Genomic DNA, 12,479 nt, shown 5'->3' with positions numbered 1-12,479 from the left:
GGAGGACACCACGTCCACAGTTTCCAAAAACAATTTGAAATGTGGACTCGTCAGACCACAGAAGACTTTTCCACTTTGTATCAGTCCATCTTAGATGAGCTCAGGCCCAGCGAAGCCGACAGCGTTTCTGGGTGTTGTTGATAAATGGCTTTGGCTTTGCATAGTAGAGTTTTAACTTGCACTTACAGATGTAGCGACCAACTGTAGTTACTGACAGTGGGTTTCTGAAGTGTTCCTGAGCCCATGTGGTGATATCCTTTACACACTGATGTGGCTTTTTGATGCAGTACCGTCTGAGGGATCCAAGGTGCGTAATATCATGGCTTACGTGCAGTGATTTCTCCAGATTCTCTGAACCTTTTGATGATATGGGGACGGCGTGGCGAAGTTGGGAGAGTGGCCGTGCCAGCAATCTGAGGGTTCCTGGTTCAATCCCCACCTTCTACCATCCTAGTCACGTCCGTTGTGTCCTTGAGCAAGTCACTTCACCCTTGCTCCTGATGGGCCTGGTTAGCGCCGTGCATGGCAGCTCCCGCCATCAGTGTGTGTTTGTGTGTGTGAATGGGTGAATGTGGAAATAGTGTCAAAGCACTTTGAGTTCCTTAAAAAAAAGGTAGAAAAGCGCTATACAAGTACAACCCATTTACCATTTACCATATTACGGACCGTAGATGGTGAAATCCCTAAATTCCTTGCAGTAGCTGCTTGAGAAATGTTGTTCTTAAACAATTTGCTCAGGCATTTGTTGACAAAGTGGTGACCCTCGCCCCGTCCTTGTTTGTGAATGACTGAGCATTTCATGGAATCTACTTTTATACCCAATCATGGCACCCACCTGTTCCCAATTAGCCTGTTCACCTGTGGGATGTTCCAAATATGTGTTTGATGAGCATTCCACAACGTTCTCACTCTTTTTTGCCACTTGTGCCAGCTTTTTTGAAACATGTTGCAGGCATCAAATTCCAAATGAGCTAATATTTTCAAAAAAATAATGTTTTCCAGTTCGAACGTTAAATATCTTGTCTTTGCAGTCTATTCAATTGAATATAAGTTGAAAAAGATTTGCAAATCTTTGTATTCTCTTTTTATTTACCATTTACACAACTTCACTGCTTTTGGTTTTTGTATATATATATATATATATATATATATATATATATATATATATATATATATATATATATATATATATATATATATATATATATACACACACACACAATATATAGCATATACAGCATATTAAAGTCAAGTTAATAACTCTTACACAGCAGAAGTGTGACAGAAGTCATGTGGTCTAGTGGTTAGAGTGTCCGCCCTGAGACTGGAAGGTTGTGAGTTCAAACCCCAGCCGAGTCATACCAAAAACTATAAAAATGGGAGCCATTTCCTCCCTGCTTGGCAGTCAGCATCAAGGGTTGGAATTGGGGGATTAAATCACCAAAAATGATTCCCGGGTGCGGCACCGCTGCTGCTCACTGCTCCCCTCACCTCCCAGGGGGTGAACAAGGGGATGGGTCGAATGCAGAGGACACATTTCACTGCACCGAGTGTGTGTGTGTGTGTGTGTGTGTGTGACTATCATTGGTACTTTAACTTTAACTTTACTGAGCCAAAAGTTGCGTTATTACAAGCGAGCGTCATTATTCAGGGTTGCAGGACATGGAGGAGGTCAGGTCAAAAGATGAGGCACTCCTCCCTTGGAGAAGCCAAACCATCAGTTTTATATTCCTACCCCCTGTCTGCGTGTGTGTGCTGGGTCAGGAGTGTACATCCTGACCATAAAAGGGGTCTTTGTGTGTAAGTGGCTGAAAAACAACAGATGTATGTTAGATGTTTACATCCAGCTAAACATTTAGTCCAGGGGTGTCAAAGTCATTTTAGATTGGGGGCCACATGGAGAAAAATCTACTCCCAAGTGGGCCGGACTGGTACAATCACGGCACGATAACTTCAAAATAAAGACAACTTCAGATTGTTTTCTTTGTTCAAAAATAGAACAAGCACATTCTGAAAATGTACACATCATAATGTTGTTGTTTTTTTACACTTAAATGTTGCTGTTAATAATATTCTACCTTTATTTGTCCTTATTTATACTTTCTGAATAAATGATGTGATAATGTTCATCAGTCAACTCATTGGTGTTCATTTTCAATCTATATCTAAAAAAATAACATCAAAATCAATTTACATGATGTTATTTATATACTTTGCTCATTTTCTTTGATTTTTTTTTTTATTTTTTTTTTTACATATGTAGCATCATCTACAAAGATACAAATAATTGCTATTGTGACATCTAGTGGACATATTTGCATACCAAGGTCCAACTTTGTTGCCTCTTCTTCTGCCAGAACTAATCCAATCCACACACAAATGTCAGTACTAAAGGGCCCTATGTTATTATGTGCCCAGAGTGAAATAGCTACTAGTTAACCTGGTGCTTTGCTTTCTGCAACATGAATATAAACATTCACCATATGCAAAACACAATACCAGTTCATTCATTCACTTCAACACAGACATGTTTTATCGAGGGACGTAACTTTCACACTGCCTTATGTGACGTAGTGAGTGTCATCCGAGGCCAGAAAGGTGCAGAGAGAGTATAGAGAGAGTATAGCCAACAGGGTTTTGGAGTTGGTGTCCAACATGGCACCCTGTAGTCACGTGAAGGGTTTTTAACCAATCATTTGGGAGACTGTCTGGCCATACTCTCTCTAATTGGTCAAATCCCCTCAGGTGACTACAGGGCACCTTGTTAGACACCGACTCTGAACCCGGGTTGGCCAAACTCTCTCTCTACACGACTCTGGAAAAGAGCACACATCAGTGACCTCTAGAGGACAATGCCAGTAAATACACAACATTGTTACTATGTTTTTTTGATTGATTGATTGAGACTTTTATTAGTAGGTTGCACAGTGAAGTACATATGCCGTACAATTGACCCCAATAAGTTTTTCAACTTGTTTAAGTCGGGGTCCACTTAAATTGAGCAAAGCATTTTTGGTTGAAAAAAAGAGATAAAGAAGTAAAATACAGCACTATATCATCAGTTTCTGATTCATTAAATTGTATAACAGTGCAAAATATTGCTCATTTGTAGTGGTCTTTCTTGAACTATTTGGGGAAAAAAACAAAAAAAAAACTAAAAACTTGTTGTAAAAAAAACAAGTGATTCAATTATAAATAAAGATTTCTACACATAGAAGTAATCATCAACTTAAAGTGCCCTCTTTGGGGATTGTAATAGAGATCCATCTGGATTCATCAACTTAATTCTAAACATTTATTTTGTTGAAGTATTATTCAATAAATATATTTATAAAGGATTTTTGAATTGTTGCTATTTTTAGAATATTTAAAAAAAATCTCACGTACCCCTTGGCATACCTTCAAGTACCCCCAGGGGTACGCGTACCCCCATTTGAGAACCACTGGACTACTCCATGAACAATGAAATAAATTAACAATAAAATAGTCTACATATAATTATTGCTTCAAGTTCTAGTCAAGTTATTCTGCAGTATAAAGTATCGTACATTTACTGACATTACTGTCAATAGTGTCAATACTGTCAAAAGACTACAATAGGCATTAATGTAAAGTATTGTACATTTGTACAAACTGTCGATATGCTATGTGTCGTCTCCGCCTGCAAGTACAGAATAGTTGATAGCAAATGATGGCACCTGTTATTATCCGGACATGGATACACAGTGACTCACTGTTCTCTGAGATGCAAAAGACATTGTCATGCATTCTATTCATTTGTCATTTACTGTTGCAGTAAATTGTAAATATTGTTGACATCTACGGTCCATGTATGTAATACTTCTATGATATATAATGTCATGTACATTGTAGCACAGTACATTTCACAGAATAAGAATAAGATAAGAAAGTGCTCATTCTGACTTATCTTCCAAAGGTTGATAGAATAAAGAATGATTTAAACTTATTAGTGCCTCACTCATTTTGCTGTTGCTGCAGCACGCCATATTGCTGTTTGTAGGCGTAATACGCTGTCTGCAGCACCCATTTATCCAGACACACAGAATTGTAAATCATTTCATATTATTGACACCTGCAATCTGCAAACATCTGCAATAATTAATATTATCCTTGTCTTGTTGTGGATCTTATTAATCTACATGCATATTTTTAGTATTGCCGGTATATGGAGCTGTGGCCCATAGAGATAATGGGTAATTAATTAGGTTTGACATTGTGTCAAAGATAGATACTTAGTCTATAGATAGGCCTGGGCCTGGGGTGTAAGTTGCAACACTAACAGTAACAGTGCAAGACTAGGCCACAAGCTAAAACTAGTCTATAAATAAATAACATTTTACCATTCTGTATTCTGAAGAAGATCTATGTCGTGTGCTACTCCAGCATCAATATCAGCAGCGTCCTCCTGACCGTCACCGTCAGCGTCGGGTTCAAAGCGGTATGGCTCTATCCCTCTCACAGCTTCTTCCCTATCTGAATCGCTTCCACTCCCCACTCGTCCTTCACTTGCACTTTCCTCATCCACAAATCTTTCATCCTCGCTCCAATTAATGGGGAAATCGTCGCTTTCTCGGTCCGAATCGCTCTCGCTGCTGGCGGCCATCATTGTAAACAACACGGAAATGTGAGGAGACTTTCAACTTGTGACGTCACGCTACTTCCGGTACAGGCAAGGCTTTTTTATCAGCGACCAAAAGTTGCGAACTTTATCGTCGATGTTCTCTACTAAATCCTTTCAGCAAAAATATGGCAATATCGCGAAATTATCAAGTATGACACATAGAATGGATCTGCTATCCCCATTTAAATAAAAAAAAAATCATTTCAGTAGGCCTTCAAGGAACTCCGGGCGGTTCTCATCCATCCTCACCATACATGGTGTTGACAGTGCACTGCTTCCCCTTCCTGAGGCAGCGGATGGTGTTCCAGAATCGCTTCGAAGCCGTCCGGAAGTCGCTTCCCCAAACTCCTCCTATGTCCGAGTTTTTGCCTCCGCGACCGCTGAAGCCGCACACCGCTTGGCCTGTGGGTACCTGTCCACTGCCTCTGGAGTCCTATGAGCCAAAAGAACCCGATAGGACTCTTTCTTCAGCTTGACGGTATCCCTTACCGCCAGTGTCCACCAACAGGTTCTAGGATTACAGCCACGACAGGCACCAACTACCTTACGGCCACAGCTCCAATCAGCCGCCTCGACAATAGAGGTGCGGAACATGGTCCACTCGGACTCAATGCCCAGCACCTCCCTCGTGACATTTTCCAAGTTCTTCCGTAGGTGGGAATTGAAACTCTCTCTGACAGGAGACTCTGCTCGATGTTCCCAGCAAACCCTCACAATGCGTTTGGGCCTGCCAGGTCTGTGCGGCATCCTCCCCCACCATCGCAGCCAGCTCCCCACCAGGTGGTGATATGTAGAAATCTCCGCCCCTCTCTTCAGCCGAGTGTCCAAAACATGAGGCCGCAAATCCGATGACACAACTACAAAGTCGATCATGGAACTGCGGCCTAGGGTGCCCTGGTGCCAAGTACAAATATGGACACCCTTATGTTTGAACATGGTGTTTGTTATGGACAATCTGTGACGAGCACAAAAGTCCAATAACAAAATACCACTCAAGTTCAGATCCGGGCGGCCATTCTTCCCAATCACGCCTTTCCAGGTTTCACTGTCGTTGCCAACATGAGCGTTGAAGTCCCCCAGTAGGACAAGGGAATCACCCGGGGGAGCACTTTCCAGTACTCCCTCGAGTGTATCCAAAAAGGGTGGGTACTCTGAACTGCCGTTTGGTGCGTAAGCACAAACAGTCAGGACCCGTCCCCCCACCCGAAAGCGGCGGTAAGCTACCCTCTCGTCCACTGGGTTGAACTCCAACGTGTAGGCTTTGAGCCAGGGGGCAACAAGAATTGTTACCCCAGCCCGTTGCCTCTCACTGCGTGCAACACCAGTGTGGAAGAGAGTCCAGCCCCTCTCGAGAGAACTGGTTCCAGAGCCCTTGCTGTGTCGAAGTGAGTCCGACTATATCCAGCCGGAACTTCTCCACCTCGGGCACGAGTTCAGGCTCCTTCCCCCCCAGTGAGGTGACATTCCACTTCCCAAGAGCTAGCTTATGTAGTCGAGGATCGGACCGCCAAGTGCCCTGCCTTCGGCTGCCGCCCAGCTCACAACACACCCGACCTTTATGGCCCCTGCTATGGGTGGTGAGACCATTGGAGGGGGGACCCATGTTGCCTCTTCGGGCTGTGCCCGGCCGGGCCCCATGGGGACAGGCCCGGCCACCAGGTGCTCACCATCGTGCCCCAACTCCGGGCCTGGCTTTAGAGGGGGGCCCCAGTGACCCGCGTCCGGGCGAGGGATATCGGAGTCTCGGTTTTTGCATTTCCATAGAAGTCTTCGAGTCTTCGAATTTTTTATTAATATCCTTATTTTTTTTATTTATCTATTTGATAATATTATTATTACTTTAGTTTGTTTTGTTTTTTGGCTGTTTTTCTCTTTTTGTGAGGGTGAGGTGTGTCATCTTTGGGATATAAACACAAATAATATTTTGACCCTCAGGGCAGACAATAGATGTATGATGTATGCAAACATGATGTAATGGATAAGAAGGTCTGATGCTGGATGTCAATAAAAAATTAAAAAATATATATTTTGTCAGTAAAAAAATGAATCTAAATGAAGTAAGAGTAGTTGTATTGATGGAAGTAGTTCTCACTTCTCTCATGCGGACTGTAGCCTCCACATAAAAGACACCAATCCTGCCTTCCAGTCACAGTGTGCTGACATGACACTAGATTGCTTATCCCTCATTATCCAGGGTGTCAATCTTGGCTCAGCTCATTTCTGAAAGTCCATTTGTCACATCTGGTTACACCAGGCCGTGCCTTATGTTTGCCTTTTGTTAGTGTTTTAGTGTCTTGTCCTGTGCTTTTATTTTGGTGGCTCTTCCGGTTTTGTTGGTGTTTTCCTGTGGCTGCTTCACTTCTGTCCCCGAGCATTTCCCCTCACCTTCTTTCTGTTTGCAATCAAGACTATTTAAATTGATCCTTTTGCTACCTTCGTTGTCGGGACATTATTCTTTGTTCACGGGTGACCATCGACTATACTTTTTGATGCCAAGCTCTAGTACGCACGTACTTTGTGGATGCCGTCTGCTCCACATTTCCTGTGAGTGTTTTGCTGGGTTTCAGCAGTTTGTTTTGTTTTCTTCATAGTTCCCTGTTGCTCTCGCTTTTTGTTCTTTTATCAATAAATATCCTTTTTTTTACTGCATGGTGCCACCTCCTTCATCTGCATCTTAAACATCACTAAAGGATTTTATGTAGCATTCCTAATTTCCAGTTTTTGGTGAATTCTTGTGAAATTTCCACTGTCATGTTACTCTTTATAGTTAATTAATTAGTAAATTAAGAAAATATTTACTGAGTCCTGCTGCTTGTTCACTTATTGTGGTGTCATTTTGTTACCTGTTAAGGAAAGTATTTAATCTTAAATATATAAATAATCCTCCATATTGGCAGCCATAGTGATTCATTTATTCAGCAGAGCATTAAAACTTGGATCTGACAAAAAAGTAAACACAAATGCTGTCTTCCTCGCTGATAAAACATGATAGCAACATGCATCTGCTAGCTCATGATCGCCCCCACTTCTCAGTGTGGCGAGTTGGAGTACTACAAGAGGCACTCTAATACAGTGCTTAAATCTGTATTTTTAGTCTTATTATCAAGGAATAATGAGGTCACACTTATATTAAAACATTAACGCTAAGATTCCTTCCAGTAGTGGGCCGGTGATGATGATGAGGATGATGATGAAGATGTATCTGTGCAAGTGAACAATTGGATCCACAAGGGACAACAACCCTTTCCACAGACTACACACACACATCAGAAACATAAATCTTGGAAGCCTACAACAATATATGTGAAGAAGACTTTAGGATTAAAAGTGAAGATGTGAGGTGAAATAAGTACAAATGCAGCAATAAAAACAAGCAACTCCACTCACGATGGCTCTAAAGTTCAGTGATGTGTTGCTAACTTCAGCATTTTTCTTCTTTGTTGATGTTTTGCAGTAGTTAACATCCATGATGTAACAATGCTGCTAATCTACCAGAGTCCACATTTTGTTAACCATTTTATTCATTCATACATTTAGTTGGATAATAACATCAATAAAATGCAATGGAAAAAATGTGTGGAAAAAAAACCCAAATGAAACTAATAACATGTCCTCTCTTCAAAGATGAGATAATAGAATAAAATAGTAGCTACATATATAATATTCAATACATGCACACAACTTAAAAAGTAAGTACAGGACAACATATAAGACTAGAAGATGAGAAGCACTACATACAACATCAAATATACATTCATATTAAACATGCTGTGTTTTTAAACTACATTTAGCACAATCACTGTGTGATGGCCATAGTGGTCCATCGAGGCGTATATATATAATAAATATTGCCAGTCACAATTAACTTGTGCTCAGCTGGGAAAATAAATATATATATATACTTATTATGTCATCAATTTACTTATTATAAACTGTTACAGGCGTATTAAATAATCATGTTAATATTAAATATGTAACGTAATAATATGTGGGGATATAAAAGGCATCCGGTGCTATCAGACCGGGCGGACGCGGAAATTGACGTCACAAACCACCTAGGAGCACCTGTCAGACCCAGCGTTTTTTGCTACAGAGTCACTTCATGGAAGAATCCTCATTCTTTACCTTTTTTGTTGACTTTTCATTGGCCTGTGGAGAACCGGGACAACAGAGACTTTTTCCAGGAGGACTTTGAGTTGGATACGCAGACGCGGTACCGTGAGTACGTAGCTGCGGCTTCCAAACATTTCATCGCTTGCACGTACGTGCGTGCCGCTATGTGCATGTCACGTACGCAACTTTGGGGACTTTGGGGAAATATATGTGCTTTATTAACTTTGGGGAGGTGAACGGTACTTTGGGCTGTGGGATTGAGTGTTTTGTGTGGGTGTTTGAGATGTATTGGCGGGTTATATGGACGGGAGGGGGGAGGTGTTTGTTATGCGGGATTAATTTGTGGCATATTAAATATAAGCCTGGTTGTGTTGTGGCTAATAGTTATACATGTCTTGTGTTTATTTACTGTATTAATTATTCCCAGCTGAATATCAGGTCCCACCTGTGACTCCTTAATTTGCGTAGTGGCAGAGACACCCGGAGAACTTGGGTGCGTTTGTTACAGCTGCTTCAGTGTTTTTAAATCCCTGCAGCTTCCATGACTGTTACACACTTGTGTTTACTGGCCTGATACTTATACCTGAACTTTTTGTCACACACAGTGCAACTAAAAGGTTTCTCTTCAGTGTGTGTTCTCATGTGTGTGGTCATGCTTTGCTTTCTGGAGAAACTCTTCTTACAAACGGAGCAAGCAAAAGGTTTCTCACCTGTGTGTGTTCTCATGTGCAATATCATATCATATTTAGTGTTGAATCTTTTAGCACAAGCGGAGCAAGCAAAATGTTTCTCTCCAGTGTGTGTTCTCATGTGTCTGGTCATGATTTGCTTTCTGGAGAAACTCTTCTTACAAACAGAGCAAGCAAAAGATTTCTCTCCAGTGTGTGTTCTCATGTGTGTGGTCACGTCACCCTTTCTGGAGGAACTCATATTACAAACGGAGCAAGTAAAAGGTTTCTCTCCAGTGTGTAATCTCATGTGTGTGGTAATGTTACGCTTTCTGGAGAAGCTCTTCTTACAAATAGAGCAAGTAAAAGGTTTCTCTCCAGTGTGTGTTCTCATGTGTGTGGTCATGTAATGTTTTGTGGAGAAACTCTTCTTACAAACAGAGCAAGTAAAAGGTTTCTCTCCTGTATGTATTCTCATGTGGACTGTAAAATAATTCTTCCTTCTAAATGATTTCCCACATTCAGAGCAGTCAAAGTGTTTGTTGCTAGCGTGATGTCTCGTATCACCTTTAGAGTCATTTTTACTCTTCAAAGGTCTTTGGATGTGGTCACTGTGATCAGAAGAGTGTGACATCATGTGGTCCATGTCTGACAGTGGAGCAAAGATGCTGTCTGGTTCTGACTTGATATCTTCACAATGCTCTCCATCAGCTTCTGTGATGTGTTGACTTACAAGCTCCGCCCCTCTGTTCTCCTCACTTTGACTGTGATGAAGCTGTAAGGACTGAGCTTCATCTTCATCATGAAGCTGCTCCTCTTTAATGTGGGAGGGGGCCTGTAGCTCCTTCTGTCCCACACTGGTGTGCCACTCCTCTTCATGACTCCCCGCTGACACCCGCTGGACGTCTGCAGAACAAATGAGGTGTTACTGTATTGAAGTTTGCAGTATTCAAACTATTGACATGTGAGCTAGGCCAAATAGACAGTGATGGGCAAGCTACCTGGACAATGTAGTAAGCTAAGCTACAAGTTACTCTCAATTAAATGGAGCTAAGCTATCCTCAGAGAATTGTAGCACGCTACACTACAAGCTACACTGCAAAAGTAGCTTGCCACATCAAAGCTACATTGGCCCACATGTATAATATCAATGTTTATGTTGTCCATGGAAAGAAGTTAGTAAGAAGCAAAAGAAAAACAACCAACCATGGATGACAAAAGGACTGAAAAATGCTTGTCACAAAAAAAAGACATTATATGGAATATTAATAACACAGACATCTATAGAGGCAGAACATAAGTATAAGAAATATAAAAACAAGCTAATTGGTATACTAGGAACATGTGAGAAGGAATACTACAGACCATTATTAAAGAAGAACAGAAACAACATGAGAGCAACATGGGGCATCCTAAATAGCATCATTAAAAATGCTGCTAAGAAAGATTACCCCCAGTACTTTCTACATGGAAATACAAAAAATGACAATATGAACCAAATAGTTGAACGTTTTAATGATTACTTTGTTAATATCGGAACAATGTGGAACAAAGATTTCCAAATGCAGATGATGGATCAGTTGAGGACTTGAGTGAGCTCATAGACAGAAATCCCAATTCCATGTTTCTTAAGAACGTGACAAAAGAAGAAATAATCAAAATTGTAAAACATTGTAAATCCAAGACCTCAACCGACTGTCATGGAATTGATATGGTAACCATAAAAAAGGTTTTAGAAGACATTTCAGAACCTCTGACATATATCAGCAACGTATCATTTCTAACCGGCAAATTCCCTGACAAAATGAAAATTGCAAAAGTCGTACCAATTTATAAGAATGGAGACATACACCAGTTTACTAACCACACACCAGAATTCACAGCAAATATCTCAACATGGATAACATTAATCCAAATAACAGAGGAAATGAGCAATGCAATAGATGGTAAAGAATGTGCGGCCGCAGTATTCATGGACTTAACTAAAGCATTTGACACAATTAATCATGATATTTTTATAACAAAACTAGAAGGATATGGCATCAGAGGTTTGGTCTTGAACTGGGTAAGAAGCTTTTTAACCAACAGGAAGCAAAATGTGAAGATGGGTGAAAATATGTCAACACAGCTAGATATATCTTGTGGTGTACACCAGGGATCAATACTGGGACCAAGATTGTTTCATCTTTATATAAACCACATTTGTAAAGTTACAAAGGACTTAAAAGTTAGTTTTATTTGCGGACGACACAACTGCTTTCTGTTCAGGAGAGAACACACAGAACATAATACAAATAATAACAGAAGAAATGAACACATTAAAAAGATGCTTTGACAAAAACAGACTATCTTTGAGTCTCAGTAAAACTAAAATAATGCTATTTGGTGACAGTAGAAAAGAGCATCATACACAAATACAAATAAACGGAATAGATATTGAAAGGGTAAAAGAAACCAGATTGTTGGGAGTATTAATAGATGATAAAATGAACTGGAAATCTCATATACAAAACATACAACATAAGGTGAATTAGCAAACAGCTAAAATGATACACAAAGCAAACTATAACCTGCTAGCCAAGAATGTACAACAATTCTCAAAAAGAGGAGAAATATAATCTTAGAGAAAAATGTAAATTAAAACATTTGTATGCACGTACAACACTTAAGACCTTCAGTATATCAGTATGTGGAATTAAATGATGGAATGGATGAAGCAAAGCAATCAAACAATGTACTAATATGATCCACTTCAAGAAACTCTTCACACTTAAAGTGTTTACAAAGTACAAAGAAGAAGATAAACATTCTCAATTTATTTCATCCATCATTCATTTTCTACATCATCTTACTCATCTCACCATATGAAATATAACTTACTTCACTCATTATTATTTATTTATTTTTATTGTGATTACTTATGGAGTATATTGTGAATACATTGAGAACAGGAAGTGAACAAAAGTGTTAGCAACTGTTATGTAAAAGAAAAGTGGTAGAATTAAATAAGCTCTGCTTCTTCCTACTCCTTTTCAAACATGTTGAAAAGACAAACT

At 40.1% G+C, this 12,479-nt stretch overlaps 1 protein-coding gene across 1 annotated transcript; it reads right to left on the bottom strand.

Moving 5' to 3' along the window:
• Positions 1–8,588: 8,588 nt before the first annotated feature.
• On the bottom strand, positions 8,589–10,387 carry LOC140680163 (uncharacterized). Its single transcript, XM_072916539.1, has 2 exons — positions 10,379–10,387; positions 8,589–10,321 (listed from the first exon to the last, which is right to left on the bottom strand). The coding sequence occupies exons 1-2, from the start codon at positions 10,385–10,387 to the stop codon at positions 9,278–9,280; spliced, it is 1,053 nt and encodes a 350-aa protein (XP_072772640.1). The 3' UTR covers positions 8,589–9,277.
• Positions 10,388–12,479: the final 2,092 nt, after the last annotated feature.

Source organism: Nerophis lumbriciformis, linkage group LG28, assembly GCF_033978685.3.
Source record: "Nerophis lumbriciformis linkage group LG28, RoL_Nlum_v2.1, whole genome shotgun sequence".
Lineage (NCBI taxonomy): Eukaryota > Metazoa > Chordata > Actinopteri > Syngnathiformes > Syngnathidae > Nerophis > Nerophis lumbriciformis.
Note: the sequence above shows the minus strand (reverse complement) of the source record. Positions and strands in the feature narration are given on the sequence as shown.